The 20,317-nt window shown below is 42.9% G+C and overlaps 1 protein-coding gene across 1 annotated transcript in view; it reads left to right on the forward strand.

Moving 5' to 3' along the window:
- CUBN (cubilin) overlaps nt 1-20,317 on the forward strand; it is a 308,780-nt gene that overhangs the window by 146,020 nt on the left and 142,443 nt on the right. Inside the window, exons 30-31 of the mRNA XM_025396458.1 lie at nt 3,905-4,079; nt 5,556-5,725. Coding sequence (XP_025252243.1) covers nt 3,905-4,079; nt 5,556-5,725 — 345 coding nt within the window. The remainder of the gene's footprint in view (nt 1-3,904; nt 4,080-5,555; nt 5,726-20,317) is intronic.

Consider the following 20,317-nt stretch of genomic DNA (forward strand, 5'->3'; position numbering starts at 1 on the left):
CAAATGGGCCAGTTGTGTTTCGTGTGTCACGCCCATCGTGGGAGAAAGTAGAGACAGGGGCTGTTCCCTGAAAGCAGGCCTGGGGTCTGAGGGACGAAATCAGGGACTCCAGGCAGAAGCAGCTTTCAGGGAGAGCCCTATGCCTGACAGAAATGGCTGTGAGAAGACACATAGTCTGCTTGGGGCTTATTTTTATTACGACAAGCTGACATTGCAGTGGCCTCCCACGTTCCACCAAAAGCAGGGCTTGGGGGACTATTTTGAGGCCCTTAAATATTTGGGGAATTTTTTTTTTTTTTTTCTGAAAGCTAAAATGAGCAACCCTCTGACACTTTGTTCAAAAGCCTTGTTTTGCTTTTCTGCAAATGCTCAACTCATGTGGAAACTGCTGTAATAAAATTGGGCTAATGGCGGTGGAATGGTTTTTTTCACCCCTCCCTTGCTGCCAATAACATGTTAGCAGTGGGTTTAAAGGTTGTTACCCATGGTGGGCATGTGATCTAAAAACTTTGCTGACTTTCTCAGCCTGCACGTGAGTGTAGGCAAGTGGGGCCTTACAGTCACTAAATATTGGGCTTACCTGGATTTCACAAAATTTATTCAGGAGTCATTTTTTCCCTCAAAAATCAGAGTCCAGAAACCAAACAGCCCGTTGCAAAAAGCAATAGCTGTTTGGTTACTCATAACCCCGGAATGCTGACTTGATTGTAACAATAAATGGAGCTAACAGAGCAGAAAGAAATGTTCAAAACAGATTAAAACCATAGGCTTTGAAATGTTCTCCCTCCTGAGCATTTGCTAAAACACATTTTTAAATCTGTGATCATCAGACCACTTCTTTTCCCCCCAAAGTTTAGTCATATGCTGTAGTTGAATGAACCACGCCCTGAAATGCTTTCCTTCTTTTTCTTCTTTTGAAGAGTCATGTGCTAACTATCGATTTTATTTGTGGAAGCCAGAAGGACCATTGTTTCGGTCATGGAAACACTCTGCCTGATTTCGCTTTAATCTCTGAGAAAGTCTTTAGAGAGATTCTGAACTGGCATCAGGCAGAAAAGGAAATCCACTCCTTGAAGCAGTAAACCAGGACAATTGCTTGGTGTGGACAGTTAGCTCGGTCTGGCCTCTCTGCGATAGGCTTTTGTGAGCTCAGCCTTGCAAGAAGGGAAGCAAATAATGTCCAAAGTGGCAGTGTTTATTCTTCTAGAGGCTTCTAGGTCCAGCCAACTCATACCCATTATGTCTGTGATCTCAAGGGGATGTATGAGCAGAGAAAACAAAGAATATTTTGCCGATGTGTGAGTTTTCTTTGTTAGAACTTAACACTTGCGCTCAGTGGTCTCTCCAAATACGTGCTGTTGATTGGGCTGGGGTGATTGGGAACACATGCTGTCAGTTTCATGCTCTGGGGACTGTTCCCTAGGCGAGGAGGTAGGGAGATCTTGAAAATGGGAAAGAAAGCTGACTCTACACACCAAGCAAGCTTGCTTCTGCCATTTGCATATGTGTACGTGTCAGGGGCCACACAGGGCTCTTCCTAAAGTCCTGCTTTTGATGGGACTTGGGGGGAGTGCACAAACATCAGCTCCTCCTAATAAAAATAAGCCTGAAGCAGTTGGTCTGCTTCATTCCTTTGCAATTACTGTCCTTGTGCTCAGCCCTCTGTGGAACAGCAGTTTCATTCATTTTGGCCTTTCCCGGATGGCTGGGGGGAATTAATCAGACAAAGAAATCATTATAGATTCAAATCACACACTCCTCCCCAAAGTAGGCTTCTTGTTCTCACTCCCTCTCCCCAGAGAACACTTGAGTGATTTTCCTATCAGTCAGCAGTGGGCCTTGAGGGTGGGCAAGGGCCGGGGGTGCTGAGGAATCAGGGCAGAGTGTCCCGAGGTGGGGGAAAGGCACAGAGGGAGGGTGGGAAGGCACTGTGCCCAGATGCCCCTGAGAGCTGCCTTCCTGGCTCTGGTCCTGAGTGCCTGTACATGGAGGGCTGAGGTTGCAGTTGTGAAGGTCTCAGATACCAATGTCTTTGAAAACTCTCTCCCAAAGATGGTCTTTCTTTTACAAATTGAAGTTTGAAGACCTGAAGATGAGAAGTCAGCATCTTCTATTTGATTCTCATCCTCCCTTCGCCACCCTCCCCAGACCCACACATACACACAGGAGACAAACAGGACCCAGAGGAGACTGAGAAACCTGTCTGTGAGGCCTCCTGTAGGCCTGGCCTAGGCTATCCGTGGCTGCAAGATGCCCTCTGTGAGCCCAAGGGGACCCTTTCCGGAGGACGACATCACTGGGGTAGTGGATTCCAGTCAGACAGACAAGTTTGGCAAATTTGGAGGAGCCTACGTGGTCTGAAGTCATGTGCGATAGATCTAGAAGTGAAATAGGAGAGTTCCCTAGCCACCCCTTCTCAGGACGTGTGACAGGGGTGTGGCTCATCTGTTCAGCTGCTGTGCCCTCAAACCCGTTATGGGAGGGGGAGCACACAGACTGGCAGATGCAGGAACCCAGGCAAGATGCTACCCACGGTAGGGTCTAGTAGTGGGTGCCTGTGACTCTCAAAGCCCCCATGGGCAGGGTACAGTGTTCTTTTAGCTCTGCCATCCACAGACAGCTTAAGTGTTAACCAGCTCAGTGACTCTTGGTACTCGCATTCTTGTCTGGCCTCCAGGAAGAATCAGGTCACATATGGTCTTGAAGGATGGTGAATGTGGAGATTTTATTGGGTGATGGATGTAGCTGTCAGTGGAATGGATGGGGAACTGGAAAGGGGATGGAGTGGGAAGATGATCTTCCCCCCTGGAGTTCGGTTGTCCCACGGATGATCAATTGTCTGACCATCCCCAGCCAAACTCCTCTCAACGTTCAGATGCTCCTTCTCCTCTCTCCTTCTCTGCCATGTCATTCTTCTCCTCCTCTGCTCTTCTGTTCATGTGCTCATCTGCTCGTGGACCCTGGGGTTGGAGGTTTATATGGGTACAGGATATGGGGACGTGGCAGGCCAAAAGGCAACATTTGGGTGTGAAAACAAGAATGCCTGTTCCCATTTAGGGCTGCAGGTTTCCAGGCTTGGGGGTGGGGCTTTGCCAGGAAACCACCCTCTTCTACCCAGTATTTCCCTGTCTCCTGTCTGTATCAGAAGGAGCCATCTGGAGACTAAGGCAGAGTCTAGGGCAATCCCTGAGCAGAAAAGCGGCATGCACTTTGTCAGGTTCCTGGGCGTGGGCGTGCTGGGAGCAGGCACAGGGAGGGTGCATAGCATCCCCTTCCTTAGGCTCCAAAACACACCCAGAGAGCTGGTATTTCCATTCCTAAAGAAGCGTAAGCGTTATATTCAATGTGTGGTCTTAGAAAACATTGTTTGCAGGTTAGGAGGAAATTCCTAAAAATATAACTGGGATATTGGTAGCCCTCAGTGAACTCAACTTTCATAAGAAAATGGCTTTATGCTAAGACTAATCATGTGTGCCTATAAGAGTTAGAAAATCAGACATTTCTTTTTTTTCATGTCCCCCTAAAATTCAGAAAATAAGACTTCATACTATATGATCTGTAATGTTTCTGCTAGAGAAATCAGGAAATCCCATGAAGACATGAAAAAGACAAAAAGAGGAGATAGGGAAGATTCTGGAATAATCTACTCCATCCTCCTCTGCAATTCTGGCTGATGAAACAAGCAGGCATTTTATGGGTGATTGACCTTGTGTGTTCCTAAGGCAGAGGGAGTGCCTTTGAAAACTCAGCTCGAGTTTATAGTGCATCCCCACCCAGGGAGGCTGAGATTTCACTCTCTAATCATCGTAGAACCCAAGGAGCCAGGGGTTAAAATGAGCCAGGGGAAGGGCCTGTAATTGCCTAAAATATTTTTTAAAGTCTTTTTTCCTGCATCCCATGCTAGATCTATGGAGGCCCCGATTTCCACTCTCCCAGAATAGCCCAATTGTGTACCCAGAGATCACCTGAGAACCCCATGCAGGTGTCCAGCACTGGAAATGAGCTAGCAATTCGATTCAAGACTGACTTATCTATAAACGGGAGAGGCTTCAATGCTTCATGGCAAGCAGTCCCTGGAGGTGAGTGAAGAAAGGAGGTTTCCTAAAGTACTTAAGCTAAGCCTTTGTTAAATTTCGTGAAATGCTTGGGAACACGTATGAAGGCTATGCCCTGATTGATAAGTTAGTGACGTCCCAAAGGGAAGCCTACTGAGACCTGACATGTGCACTTCCCTAAAATACGCGATAAAGTTTAACTTCCTAAGGGTCACCGCATATGTGAAAACAAGAATGCAAGTGTGTAAGTCCATGGTGAGAGCGGAACTAGAGTGATAGGCCAGACCCACTCTCCAAGGGCTCGTACCTCTTAACCAGCCTCCATACCTCATGCCATAGTACAGACCTTTGGATTCTTGGCAAATATCAAACTTGCAAACATTGAATTCGTGAATCCCAAGGAATTACTGTGTGTTCTATGGTGACTTTCTGCCCAAGATTTTAGGTAGTCTAAATAAATTACCTGTTGTGTATTTTTAAACTATAATAACAAACTATGGCATGAAATAGTTTAATAGATGTTAGCATATACAACTACTAGAGAGAGTCACATTTGCAGAAGGCTTACTGTGTACCAGGCACTTTTCTAAATATTTTATGAGGATCTCCTTTAGTCTTTACAACCACCCTATGAAGGAAGTCCATTTCATATCCTCATCTCACCAGTGTGGACACCAAAGCTTAGAAAGGTCAGTGACTTGCCTGAAGTTCCACAGCTAGAAAATGTAAAAGCACATATGTGATCCCAGGCTCCCTTATGGCCACACTTCTTCAGCAGTACCATAACCAAGGTAATATAAGAGCTCTCCCCTAAAGTTAATTATGTAGGAATTTAAATACACACACACACACACACACACACACACACACACACACACACACACACTGTTTAGATTACCCCTAAATCATTCTCCCTTATTAGAAAATGGTGCCAAATTTTTCCATTATTGGTTTATATTATCATAAATCCAAGAAATGGTGGGTCATAGAGAAGACATTGCAGTAACAGGTATCTGATAACATCAAAGGAATTTTTAAAGACCTAAGTAACTGTACTATATCCAGAATATTAAATTTTTAAAGGGTAGATATTAAATTATTTTTAAATGCATGCACTACTAGATTATCACAATTCTTGGAAGGAAACATATTATTCTTCCAGTATGCTATATTTTTAGAGGACAATGAAGAAGCGGTGTTCCATGGCTTTGTGAAAACGTGATTTCATTTGTGTTTCCTTTTAGTTATTTTTAAAAATAACTTTTGGCATCTGTATTTAAAGTGTTTGAAGTATTTTTCTTAGTATCATCCATGTCATTCCTTCTTATTCTGTTGGGATAAATGACTTAATGTGGATATCAAGTTCTTCAGCGTTTTTAGCATAGACTAACCAAAATTGATAGTCAAGCAAAGTAGGTATTGATCTGTACAACCAGGTAATGGATGATTGTAATGCATCCATGATTCCTCTCACGAAATAATTGTGTTCTGCACTTCCAGGTTGTGGTGGGATTTTCCAGGCTCCCAGTGGAGAGATTCATTCTCCAAATTACCCCAGTCCTTACAGGAGCAACACGGACTGTGCTTGGGTTATTCGGGTTGACAGAAATCACCGTGTTCTCTTGAACTTCACTGACTTTGATCTTGAACCACAGGACTCTTGTATTATGGTAAGTGACGTAAATTCCAAGCATTGTCTCCAGTCAAACCTGGGTCAAAACACTGCCATATAAGCATATTTAGTGAATGTATTACTTATGGGTGTTTTTAACGTCAAATCATAGGAAACCAAACTATTAGCAACTTAAAATATAAGGACATTTATGCTTTACCTAAAAACAAATCAGGAAGTAGATAATTTCAGGGTTTGTTTAGCAAGTCAGTTTCTGCTCTACCATGATTAGCATGTTGACTTTTCATTGTATGACAGTATGAAGAGTATGAAGAAGTCATGGTCAAAAAATGGCTGCAGTGGTTTTTATCTGAATGTCCTACCTGAGTCTACCTCTGAAAAAACAAAGAAGGAATAGTGTTAACTATTTCTGTTTTGTATGTGTTTCTTTTAATAAGGAAAGCAAATTTTCCACAAAAGCCCCCGATATATCATTAGCCAGAACTGACTACAAAAGAGATCCAGAAAGTATCATGGAATAGATTTATCATAAATGTTTTAGATCAATTATTATTAAGCCTCTGGGATTTTCACAGGATTCTGCTTCTCTTGAGACCAGGATATCTTGATTTGCTGCTTGAACGAATCCACGTTCTGATAGAACAAGTTGGGAGACGGGAGTATGGGAGAAGGAATATGGCTATGAATTGGGCAGATAACAAAAAAAGTTTCTGCTACTGAGATGGGAGAATTTCCTTGACTCCTGCACAGGACTTGCGAAGCGGGTGGCTTATTTGCTTGGCTGCTTAGCTGAATTCAGGAGGGAGCACACAAACAGACGAATGCAGGAACCGGGGTGAACGAACCCTGGAACTGGCTGGTCCCTCCTCTCTGGTGGGAGCAGGCTCTGTGCATGGCCTGTGCAGCATCCAAACACGTTACAATGCTCTTTTAGCTCTGCCGTCTTGGAGAGGGTGTCTGCGACCCCCAGAGCCCCAAAAGGCATGTGTTACAATCAGTGCTCTTTTAGCATTTGCTGTCCATGGACAGCTAAGTGTTAACCAGTTCAGTGGAGGGTCAGGGTGACAGCCTTTTACACCCTGACCTCTTGGTACCCGAGTTCTTGTCCGGTGTCCAGGAAGAATCAGGTCACATGAACAAATTGAAGGGTGGTGAATGTGGAGAACTTTATTAAGACGTAGAAGTGGCTCTCTGCAGTAAGGGGAGCTTGAAAGGGGTTGGAGGAAGTGGGTTGCAGGAAGATAATCTTCCCCTGGAGTCTAGCCTTCCTTGGCTGAACTCCTCTCTGACCATAGTCTCCGATGTCCAGCTCCTTCTTCTCTTGACATTCAGACACTTCTGTCTTCTGTGTGTGTGTGTGTGTGTGTGTGTGTGTGTGTGTGTGTGTATGTGTGTCTGCTGAGTCTGGGGCTTGGTGTTCTTATGGGCACCAGATGGGGGCAGGGAAAACCAAAAGGCAACATTTGGGTGGGAAAACAGGGATTGGTTTTCACTTTGAGTGGCAGATCCAGGCTTAAGGGTGGAGCACTCATCAGGGACCTCAACCTCTTCTACCAAGCATTTTCCTGCCTCCTGTCCCATCACTACTACCAACACTTTTAAGGCATTCCTACCTGAAACTAATGCTTTATGCTTAATATAAGAGTGAATGAAGTTTTATTTTGAAGGTTTCTTTTTTCTTTCTGTTTTTAATTTTTTTGGCTACCTGATTTTCTTTTGTTATTATTATTATTATACTTTTGATTTTCTTTTGTTATTATTATTATTATGTAAGTTCTGGGACACATGTGTAGAACCTGCAGGTTTGTTACATAGGTATACACATGCTATGGTGGTTTGCTGCACTCATCAACCTGTCATCTGCATAAGGTATTTCTCCTAATGCTATTCCTCCCTTAGCCCCCCACCCACCAACAGGCCCTGGTGTGTGATGTTCCTCTCCCTGTGTCCGTGTGTTCTCATTGTTCAACTCCCACTTATGAGTGAGAATATGTGGTATTTGGTTTTTTGTTCCTGTGTTAGTTTGCTAAGAATGATGGTTTCCAGCTTCATCCATGTCCCTGTAAAATACATGAACTCATCCTTTTTTATGGCTGCATAGTATTCCATGGTGTATATGTGCCACATTTTCTTTATCCAGTCTATCATTGATGGGCATTTGGGTTGGTTCCAAGTCTTTGCTATTGTGAATAGTGCTGCAGTAAACATACGTGTGCATAGTAGAATGATTCATAGTAGAATGATTTATAATCCTTTGGGTTTATACCCAGTAATGGGATTGCTGGGTCAAATGGTACTTCTGGTTCTAGATCCTTGAGGAATTGCCACACTGTCTTCCACAATGGTTGAACTAACTTACACTCCCACCAACAGTGTAAAAACGTTCCTATTTCTCCACATCCTTGCCAGCATCTGTTGTTTCCTGACTTTTTAATGATCACCATTCTAACTGGCGTGAGATGGTATCTCATTGTGGTTTTGATTTGCATTTCTCTAAGGACCAGTGATGGTGAGCTTTTTTTTCACGCGTTTGTTGGCTGCATAAATGTCTTCTTTTGAGAAGTGTCTGTTCATATGCTTTGCCCACTTTTTGATGAGGTTGTTAATTTTTTTCTTGTGAATTTGTTTAAGTTCCTTGTAGATTCTGGATATTAGCCCTTTGTCAGATGGATAGATTACAAAATTTTTCTCCCATTCTGTAGATTGCCTGTTCACTCTGATGATAGTTTCTTTTGCTATGCTGAAGCTCTTTAGTTTAATTAGATCCCATTTGTCAATTTTGGCTTTTGTTGCCATTGCTCTTGGTGTTTAAGTCATGAAGTCTTTGCCCATGCCTAAGTCCTGAATGATATTTCCTAAGTTTTCTTCTAGAGTTTTTATGATTTTAAGTCTTACATTTAAGTCTTTAATCCGTCTTGAGTTAATTTTTGTATAAGGTGTAAGGAAGGGGTCCAGTTTCATTTTTCTGTATATGGCTTGCCAGTTTTCCCAACACCATTTATTAAATAGGGAATCCTTTCCCTATTTCTTGTTTTTGTCAGGTTTGTCAAAGATCAGATAGTTGTAGATGTGTGGTGTTATTTCTGAGACCTCTCTTCTGTTCCACTGGTCTGTATATCTGTTTTGGTATCAGTACCATGCTGTTTTGGTTACTGTAGACTTATAGTATAGTTTGAAGTCAGGTAATGTGATGTCTCCAGCTTTGTTCTTTTTGCTTAGGATTGTCTTGGCTGTACAGGCTCTTTTTTGGTTCCACATGAAATTTAGAGGTTTTTTTTCTAATTTTGTGAAGAAAGTCAATGGTAGCTTGATGGGTATAGTATAGCATTGAATCTATAAGTTACTTTGGGCAGTATGGCCATTTTCATGATATTGATTCTTCCTATCCATGAGCGTGGAATGTTTTTCCATTTGTTTGTGTCCTCTCTTATTTCCTTGAGCAGTGGTTTATAGTTCTCCTTGAAGAAGTCCTTCACATCCCTTGCAAGTTGTATTCCTAGGTACTTTATTCTCTTTGTAGCAATTGTGAATGGGAGTTCACTCATGATTTGGCTCTCTGTCTATTACTGGTGTATAGGAGTGCTTGTGATTTTTGCACATTGATTTTGTATCCTGAGACTTTGCTGAAGTTGCTTCTCAGCTTAAGAAGATTTTGGACTGAGACGATGGCATTTTCTAAATATACAATCATGTCATCTACAAGCAGAGACAATTTGACTTCCTCTCTTTCTATTTGAATACACTTTATTTCTTTCTCTTGCCTGATTTCTCTGACCAGAACTTCCAATACTATGTTGAATAGCAGTGGTGAGAAAGGGCATCCTTGTCTTGTTCCAGGCTACCTGATTTTCTAACAAAAAGTTTTTCATCTTTCATTTGTATATATCAACATTTCATTCAAATACAAACCAGATTCTCTTCATTACTGGATCTTTCTATTTTAGCTTCCTGATCATTTCCTACACAAGTTCCAACTGGCTAGTTTCTTTCAAATTTAACTGAAGAAAACTCAAAGGTTGTTTTACGTTTTTCCAAGTAGTCCATTTTAGTGGTATGATTTCATATTTTACAAGATTAGGTTATTAATGAAAGTTAAGTTTATTTGTCACTGTATATTAACCATCCAAATGAGTCTTCAAAGTCTAAGTTGGCTAAGCATCATGAAGACTGAAGGTGTAGAACATCCACCTACTCTCCTGACAAAGACCATTTTGAAATTTTGGATGACATTTACAAACATCTTTCTAAAAGTAGCCAGTGGTTCATAAGGTAGTGTGAAGTTTCTGAGTGAATATCTGAGAGAGGTGTGAGTCTAGTCTTTGGGACCATTTTTGCCTGCAGGGCCTTTACTGATCCACAAAGGTTTAGCAGCTCTTCTGAGAGCCTCTCAGGACAAAGAGGACCAAAGTTTGAGTCCAGAGCTTTGTTAGGGTGGCAGTCTTGGTAAGCCATTCGTGTCTTAGGTAAAATGAAAGGAAAACAGCCTTCACTGAGACTGCGTTCAATGTTTGAGTTACCTGAGTGAATCCCCAAACTCTGAAGCCATGAAATAATGAGAGTGAATCTTGTATTTCTTTTGCATCTAGGCACTGGACATCCAGCAAACACAATTTAAAATCTTCTTCAAAGAGAGATATTAGCATTCTGGACATCATTTCTACCTATAATTTTTCATGTGTAATAGCCGATGAAATAAGAGCGTTCCCTGACCTCCCTTGCAGGACATGCAATGGGGGTGTGTGTCGTCTGTTCAGCTGCTGCATGTTCAAACCCCTTATGGGCAGGGGAGCATGCAGACAGGAGTGCAGGAGCCAGGGCGAGTGCTTTTGGACTCCAGGCTCCATGGTAGCATCTAGGGGTGGGTGCCTACAACTTCCAAAGCCCTAGTGGGCATGCTACAGTGCTCTTTTAGCTCTGCCATCCTCAGATGGCTTAAGTGTTAACCAGCTCAGCGTCCTCTTGGTAGCCGGCTTCTTGTTTGGTGTCCAGGAAGAATCAGGTCACACATGGACTTGAAGGATAGTGAATGCAGGAGTTTTATTGGATGATGGAAATGGCTCCCAGTGGGATGGATGGGGAGCGGGAAAGGGGGTGAAATGGGATGATGATCCTCCCCCTGGAGTTCACTGTGCCATGGCTAATTTCTTGTTTGACTGAGCCTGGCTGCACACCTCTCAATGTTCAGATGCTCCTTCTCTTCTCTCTTTCTCTGCTGTACTGCTCTTCTGCTCCTCTGCTCTTCTCCTTATCTGCTCATCTGCTTGTCTACTTGTGAGGCCTGGGTTTAGGGGTTTATATGAGTACAGGATAGGGGGGTGTGGCAGGCCAAAAGGCAAAATTTGGGCATGGAAACAGGAATGCCTGTTCCCATTTAGGGTCATGGGTTTCGGGGCTTGAGAGTGGGGCCTTTGCTGGGAAACTGCCCTCTTCTACCCAGTATTTCCCTGTATCCTGTGTGTATCACCAACACACTATCAAAGATAGTCATGTACATGAGGGGACAATATAACAAAAATGAGATGTGATATGAGTAAGAGACAATAGAAACAAATCCACTAATATGCCAGATACTAAAGTTACCTGGCACACTTGCTAAACAACTATGATTACTCAACTTACGGAAATAAAAGTCAAACTGAGAACTTTCAGTAAGGAACTGCATACTATATAAAGTGACACTGCAATATGAAGAAGAACCAACTACAAATTTGAGAACTGATAAGTACCATAGCTAAAATTAAGACCTCAGCAGACGGTTTTTTGGGGGGATTAGACAGAGATGAAGAGAGAAATAGTGACTAGAGAGAAATAGTGAACTGGAAGATAAGTCAAGAAGCTACTCAGAAAAAAGTGTGGATGAAAAAAGGATGAAAAATATATGAGAGGTTAAGACACATAGAGGACACTCAGAAAATGTATAACACACACTTAATTGGAGTCTCACAAGGAAAAGTGAGATATATGGAACAGAAGCAAACTTTGAAGAGCTACTGACTAAAATTTTTCCAAAACTGGTGGAAGTCATCATTAAAAAAAAAAAAATTAGAATCTGAAGGAACCCAAACAGCAAAGCAGGATAAATAGAATGACATACTTTTCTAAAAAAAAAAAAAATTAAATAACAAAGATAAAGAAAAAATGTTACAGTCAGCTAGAGGAGTAGGTAGGTGGGGGATTGCTTCTTAGAAAGTAGAGACTAAATGCTGACTTTGCAACCAGCATTGGAAGCAAAAAAAATTTTTTTAAAAGACAATAGAGTGATATATTCAGTTTAAGGAAAAAAAAGAAACTACCAGCCAGGAACTCTATGCTCTCCTAAAATTTCTTTAAGAATGAAGGTGAGGCTGTGTATGGCAGATCACGCCTGTAAACTCAACCCTTTGGGAGCATGAAGCAAGAGGATCAGTTGAGCCCTGGGAGTTTGAGACCAGCCTGGGCAATGTAGTGAGACCTTGTCTATACAAAAGAGTTTTTAAAAATTAGCCAAGCATGGTGGCACACACCTGTAGTCCCAGCTGCTTGGGAGGCTGAGGTGAAAGGATCACTTGAGGGTGGAAGGCAGGAGTTGCAATCAGCACAGATCTTGCCACTGCACTTCAGCCTAGGCAACAAGCAAGACCCTGTCTGTTAAAAAAAAAAGGGGGAATAAAAGTGAAATAAATATTGAAGCAAAAGAAGGGTCTGGCCCAGGCGCAGTGGCTCACATCTGTAATCCCAGCACTTTGGGAGGCAGAGGCAGGCAGATCATGAGGTCAGGAGGTCGAGACCATCCTGGCCAACATGGTGAGACCCCGTCTCTACTAAAAATACAAAAATTAGCTGGGTGTGGTGGTGCGTGCCTGTAATCCCAGCTACTCAGAAGGCTGAGGCACGAGAATCACTTGAACCCAGGAGGCAGAGGTTGCAGTGAGCCGAGATTGCGCCACTGCACTCCAGCCTGGCGACACAGCAAGACTCTGTGTCAAAAAAAAAGAGGATCTTTAAGAGAAGTTTGAATGGCCCAGAGACAAAACTACTCATAGTTTTGACTATGGTGGGTATTGCTCTACCACTTGCTTCCTGCCTCATCTGCATGGTGTTCTTTTCTCTGATACAGTGCATAACCCATGGAATTTACCCATGGAATTTAACATAGAAAGTGTGTAACCAAACCAATGCCTAGGTCAAAAGCAAGCCAGCATGGCTTGGTTTTTCCCTCTTGTGATCATGAGGCAGGTTTTCCACCTACATGGGACACGAACACACAGACGAGGTTTTCTATGAACACTGCTATATTTCAGCATGCAGCTGGGCTTAGCTTAACAAAGCACAGCAGGAGGAAACAGACAGCGGGAAGTGAAACCTCAAATGTGATCTGGTCTGAGGCATGGAGATGGAAAATAAACTCAAAACTAAGTGCCAGGAGGAGTTTGGGCTGGTAGATAAGGCAAAATATAAAATGTAATAGTTCAAACAAGTTGTCAGAATCATATAATACTGTATGAAGTACAGTTGACTCTTGAACAATGCTGGGATTAGGGTCGTTGGCCCCCCGCTCCCCTGCTGTGCAGTAAAAAATCTACATACAACTTTCAAGTCCCCTAAACCCCCAAAACTTAACTACTAATACCTATGGTGGACAGAAGGCTTACCATTAACATAAACAGTCAATTAACAGATATTTTATATGTCTTATATATTACATACTGTATTCTTACAACAAAGTAAGCTAGAGAAAATAAAACGTTATCAAGAAAATTGTAAAGAAGATAAAATATATTTACTACTTATTAAGCAGAAGTTGATCATCATAAAAGTCTTCATCCTCATCATCTTCACATTGAGTGGGCTAGAGACGAAGAGGGAGGGGGCGCTGGTCTTGCTGTCTCAGCGGAGGCAGAGACAGAAGAAAATCTGTGTTTAAGTGGACCCAGGCCACTTAAGAGACGGAAGAAAATCTGTGTCGTTCCAGGGTTAACTATAGTTGGAAAATCCCAGCCAGTGGGCCGAAGAGACATTAGAAGCAAATACCTCTAAGCACCCAGGCAAGACATTAAAATAAAAAGTGAGCTACACCAATAGTGTGAGTCAGCATAGTGCCTCAGCTAAGAAATCCAGCTCTAATATAGGCTGGATCTGGGGTTGAGCCTGGACTTTGTGATTTTCTAACAGTGTTCTTTGGAAGAAAGTTAATCTTTCAGCTTCAGTTTCCTTAATGGAAATGGGGATAATAAGAGCACCTGGGTCAGATTTATTGTTAGGTATTTGAGATAATATAGATGACCTGCTTGCTGTCACATGGGAAGTTCTCCACTTGTGCTAGCCATTATGATGCTGCTGCTAATGAGTGTTTTGGGGGAGGTTAATTCAATAAGGACTGGAAGAAGAGGCAGCATGGAATACTAGGAGCAGAAATGCGCTTAGAATTCAGAGTCAGACATGAATGCCCGTGTTCATCACAGCACTGTCCACAATAGCAAAGACATGTAATCAACTTAGATGCTCATCAATGGTGGATGGGATAATGAAAACGTGGTACATATACACCAGGGAATATGACACAGCCACAAAAATGAATAAGATCATGTCCTTTTCAGCAACACGGATAGATCTGGAGGCCATAATCCTAAGTGAAGTAACACAGGAACAGAAAACTAAATACTGCATGCTCTCACTTAGAAGTGGGAGCTAAACACTGAGTACCTATGGACACACACACAAAAAACAGGCACACTTGGGGTTGGAAGCTGGGAGGAGGGAGAGGATTGAAAACTACCTATCACATTCTGTGCTTATTACCTGGGTGACAAAAGAGTCTATACACCAAACCCCCATGACGGCAATTTACCCATATAGCAAACCTGCACAAGGACCCTTGAACCTAAAATGAAAGTTTTTTTAAAAAGGAAGTCAGGGTCAGGACTTGCCATCTGTAATGCTGGGCCTCAGGCTCTTAAGAAGAAGAGCCTACTTTTGACTCTTTCTCATAGTAGAGCACCTAGGATTTAGCATGCCTTGGACTCAGTGCTGTGGAATCATTGTGAAAATGGCCAGCATGACTCATTTGGGCCTGGAAGCCAGGGAAGCTTTCACACTGGAGGTGACATTTAAGTGGCAGAGGCTCACCAGTAGAAATGCAGCAGTGAGGCCAGGAGGGGAGGCTGCAAGGGAAGGATAGGGTAATGGTACACACACATTTGGGAATAAAAAAGGAGAATGTTATCCCTGGAGTGTGAACAAATGCTGGGGAGCATGTGGAGACCAACGGGCTCCAGAAGACATCTGAGTTCTCTTCTCTCCAGTTAAGAACTTGACATTATCCTGTAGGTAGTGTGGAGTCCGTGAAAATTTTCTGTAAAATAGGAATAACAATGGGCCGGGCGCGGTGGCTCAAGCCTGTAATCCCAGCACTTTGGGAGGCCGAGACGGGCGGATCACGAGGTCAGGAGATCGAGACCATCCTGGCTAACCCAGTGAAACCCCGTTTCTACTAAAAAATACAAAAACTAGCCGGGCGAGGTGGCGGGCGCCTGTAGTCCCAGCTACTCTGGAGGCTGAGGCAGGAGAATGGCGTGAACCCGGGAGGCAGAGCTTGCAGTGAGCTGAGATCCGGCCACTGCACTCCAGCCTGGGCGACAGAGCGAGACTCCGTCTCAAAAAAAAAAAAAAAAAAAAAAAAAATAGGAATAACATACTCAGAGCTGTATTTTATAATGACAACAGGCAGCAATGTATGAAGAATGGGTTGGCAGAGAAGAAGAAAGATGGTAGCACATCTGTTTGGGAAGCAATGGAAAAAGCTTGGATCAGAGGTGATAAGGTCTCATAGTAGGCAGTGGTCTTGGGACACATGGAGAGCACAGGGACACGTGGAGAACTGTCATGGTGGCCGTCACTAGACTTAGAGGCTAATTACATGGTAGTGGGTGGGGCTGGTGATAGAGATGGGGGAGGGGAGGCTATTTGCTTGAAGAATGAGTGAATGGCCAGGAGTGATGGCTCATACCTGTAACTCCAGCACTTTGGGAGGCCAAAACAGGAGGATTGTTTGAGCTCAGGAGTTTGACACCAGCCTGGACCCCATCTCTGCAAAAAATGAAAAAATAATTAGCCAGGCAAAGTGGCATATACCTGTATTCCCAGTGACTCGGGAGGCTAAGGTGGGAGGATGGCTTGAGTATGGGAGGTCGAGGCTGCAGTGAGCTGTGATCACACCACTGCACTCCAGCCTGGGTGACAGCACGACCCTGTTTCAAAAAAAAAAAAAAAGGGGTGAATGATGAGGCCATTAACTGGGTAAAGGGAGTAGATGATAGTGAGTTTGACTTGTAAACTTTTGGGTTTAAATATTATGTAGTTTGACATAAGAGTTCAGTGCTTGGGATAGAATCTGAGCTGGACATATACAATTGAGGATGATTTCTGTATATTTGGGTGGTTATTAAAGTTGTGGGAATAGGTATGATCACTTTTAGGAGTATTTTATCAAGACAAAGGGGCCAAGCCAACTCTTGGGGAAAGACTGCCATGTAAGGGGCAGATGAAGGATCAGAGGAGAGGAGGCTGAGGAGGTGCGCTGAGTGCTCGGCAGAGAACCAGAAGAGAGTGGTAGCATTCAAACCATGAGGGAAGCTGAATTTCAAGGGTAGGTGATCAAAGGTATCAAATCCCATGCAGGATACCAACGAGCATAAGGATTGCAACAAAGCCCCTGAATTCTGTCTTTAATAACCTGCAAAGAGCAGGATTGGGGTGGGTGGTGGTAGAAGACTCAAGGTCACAGTGGTTAGGAGGTGTAGGAGTTTTTGAGCTTTTCCTCAGAGTTATGGAAATGAGTAGCATAAGGAGAAAATGGGCAGTAACCAATGGGTTAATCAAAATCAGTGGAGAGTTGGTTTTTTAAAAAGCTAACGGAGAAATTTAAGGTGTGTCAAGAGGAAAGGGTGCTGGTGGAAAAAGAGCAGCTGAATGTAAGAGCCAGGCGAACAATAGAGAAAATCATGTTTTCAGGACAGAGACACCAAGAAGTGCCAGATTGGTTCTATTAATTTCATATTTTTTAGAACAAGAAATTGAAACACATGGCTTAGCACAAGATCTTTCTGATTTATAAATTCATTATGTTAAAAATTGCATAAATTGTATACAAACTAAGTCTTTTTTTCTTGGATGATTTATAAATCAACTTTACAAGAAGTTAGGGAAGTTTTAAAAAGAAAACAATACTGTCTAGGTAAGTTGGGGTGGAGATCTGCTGTATATTTGCCAAATGGAACCACTTAAGGGGACAGGAGGTCTGCAGAGGTTTGGAACCAGACCAGGCAATGCCCTGGCAAGGCTGGAAGCTTGGCTTGCAGTTATAGTTAGTTGTCCAGGGATTCATGAAGGCCGGCATTGAAGCATCAGTCCTGTATCTTTATAGCCAGACGGACACTGGATGTGAAATGGACCCCAAAGTCCAATATCTTACATAATATCTCTGCAGTCTCAGTTCATACAAAGCCAATCATTCATTTTGGAGACATAAAAGTTAATGTCCTGGTCCTGTTGCTTAGACAGAGTTATTACCAAAGAGAAAAATATTCAGTCGCCAGTGATGCTATTAGATAATGTTTGGGTTCAGGAGATTTTTAATAGAGCTCAAGTGTACTCTTTAAATACCGATGAAAATTATGCTGGAATAGGACCAGCCATCCTGTTTTTTCAAAACTTCTATAACAATTTGGGTTGTTAGAAGAAGAAATAGTAATTTAGCTGTATGTTAAATGTGATTTAACATATGGTTAACTGTCATAAACATATAGATACATAGAATGTTAAGGTCGGAAGAAGAAAGCTTAGAGTTCGTTTGCTGTTGTCTCCTAATTTTTTTAAAAAGACATTGAGGTAGAGTTGGGGCAGTGCAAAAAATAAAAATAAAAATAAATTTAAAAAATTAAAAAGATACTGAGATCCAGAAATGTCAGGGTCAAGGTTAGGTAGAAATTAACAGCAGGATCAGCACCAAAACGAAAGCCTTATGCTTCCTACGAGGTGAATAATATTTTGATAAAATATAAAAATTGCAGTTATGTACAGGAAACTGAATGGCAGACTGGAAAAATAGAGGGAGAAAATAAACTTAGGGTCAGGCTGGAGCCACTTTGACTTTTTTTTTTTGAGATGGAGTTTCACTCTTGTTGCTCAGGCTGGAGCACAAAGGCGCCATCTCAGCTCACTGCCTCCACCTCCCAGGTTCAAGCAATTCTCCTGCCTCAGCCTCCCCAGTAGCTGGGATTACAGGCATGTGCCACCATGCCTGGCTAATTTTTTGTGTTTTTAATAGAGATGGGGTTTTACCATGTTGGCCAGGCTGGTTTTGAACTTCTGACCTCAGGTGATCCACCCGCCTCGGCCTCCAATTAGAGGCGTGAATGCTGGGATTACAGGTGTGAACCACTGTGCCCAGCCCACTTTGTCTTCTGTATCTGATGAACCCAGCCTTCATTCGTCAATATAAGGAAAAGTGTTAAGAATTCAAATATGAAATGGAAAGTGTCCTTGCTTTGAAGTCAGGAGGTCAGGGTTTCCTTCATTACTTTGCTCTTTGGTGCCAAATATGTACCAGACACTGCCAGGCACTTGTTTCTGGACATGGCACCACCCCTCACTCTTTTCATGGCTTGGGGTTCTTAGTTTGCTTATTTATAAAATCAGGTGGCTGGGGAACACTAGCAGAAGGAAGAAAACTAAGGAGGAGGATTCAGTTAGGAGTTGCATTTGTAGGTAAGAAAAGGAGGATAAGATGGCGGATGAAATGGCCACTAAGGGCCCAGTGACGTCAGTGGTGGTTTCATCCTCAAAGTTGAAGTCAGCCTCAGGCAGCCACCAGGTTTCACATGACCTCTGGGCCACAAGACTATCCCCACACTCTTCTGGGAATACAATAGAAAGCTCTTCTTAGAGTAGGCCTAGGCCCCATAGGTTCCAAATGGAGGCAAGCTAAGCCCACAGGTAACAGTCTTGGTATCGTGGAAACAAAGGCAAAATTCACCAAGTAGAAGAAACAAATGAACATTTCAAAATGGAACAGTAGACTGGGCACGGTGGCTCAGGCCTGTAATCCCAACACTTTTGGGAGGCCGAGGCGGGCGGATCACGATGTCAAGAGATCAAGACCATCCTGGCCAACATGGTGAAACCCTGTCTCTACTAAAAATACAAAAATTAGCTGAGCATGATGGCAGGCACCTGTAGTCTCAGCTACTCGGGAGGCTAAGGCAGGAGAATCACTTGAACCCAGGAGGCGGAGGTTGCAGTGAGCCGAGATCGTGCCACTGCACTCCAGCTTGGCGACAGAACAAGACTCAGTCTTAAAAAAAAAAAAGGTGGAACAGTAATACACAGCCTCCATCCTCTTTCATGGAGCCCACAGCAGTAGTCTTTAGATCTCCAAAGCACCAATCTTTTTGATGCATGAATTGTTAACAGATGCATGACTGAATAAATGAATTTTTGTCATCTCTACTCCTGCAATGATCCGTGCTTTGGTGGAACATCTCGGAGGACGCCATCGGGAACGTGCTGTACTGAGTTCACTCCTTGGCACGGTTATTGATATACAATCTTCTTGTTGTGAGCCACATGAGGACTTAGATAGCATCACAGAAGTGCGTTTTCTAGAATTGCATGCTGCTATGATGAAAAAAGGGAAAAACTGAACTTGTTGACTTCTCTTGAAATGGTAATGGCGTCGTGGGGAGCTAATCAGGAAGCTGGACTTGCAGGCAGGTTTCAACACATTTGGTAATATATTTGCACTTTCTGTTCAGTCACCTTCGAGTGTCTGGTGTAATTAACCTTTGGCTCTCCTCAATGACACATCAGGAGTATTTCTTGCTAAGGAAGCTGTGGGACCCATTGGCTGGGGATGGCCTTGTCTGGTCAGCACGCAAGTGGCTTCATTATGTTTCCTTTCACGAAGGCTGAGTGTCAAAGTGACCTCCGAGTGACAGTTTAATTGCTTAATTAGAGCCTTTCTTCTAAGTCTTAGATTCATGTAGCTCTGCAAGCTCTTATTGATCTCCTAGAAAGGCTGCTTGTAGCTCGGTGTGAGAGCAGGAAGAGGAAAGTCCATTTAGCAGCAGCAGCTGGCCCCTGGAGATTCCTGACCTCTGCTTCCAGCATCCTCTACTCAGCTCATTGGAATGTCTGCCTTGTGAGAATCAGCAAGGAGCAGCTCAAAGCAAGCCGACCATGGTCCGGGTCCTGCCTCTCATTTGGAGGAAACACAAACGAGGGCTAACAGAGCCTGGTACCAAAAAGAAAAAGCAAAAGCAATGTGATTAGTAACTTCTGAAGCTTTTTCTGGCTATCTAGGATAAAGAAAGAAAAGTCTGATGTGATCCGGAAAAAAAAAAAAAAAAAAAAAAATCCCTGTGTTCCCACCCAAAGCTGCAGCGTCTGTTGTTGTTCCATTATTTGACAATAAAATGCAGGGTGGAACAGGGCAGATACCTAACGCAGCATCCTCTTTTGTTTTATTTTTGTAATACACCACCCCATGATGTGTTTCCTTTTAAAACACTGATCGTTTCCAAAGCAGAGCAAACAGACACAGGAATAATAGAATTCGGTGTTTCAAAGAGATGATGGAAACAATTCTTCTTTA

The sequence above is a fragment of the Theropithecus gelada genome, chromosome 9, assembly GCF_003255815.1.
Source record: "Theropithecus gelada isolate Dixy chromosome 9, Tgel_1.0, whole genome shotgun sequence".
Taxonomy (NCBI): Eukaryota; Metazoa; Chordata; class Mammalia; order Primates; family Cercopithecidae; genus Theropithecus; species Theropithecus gelada.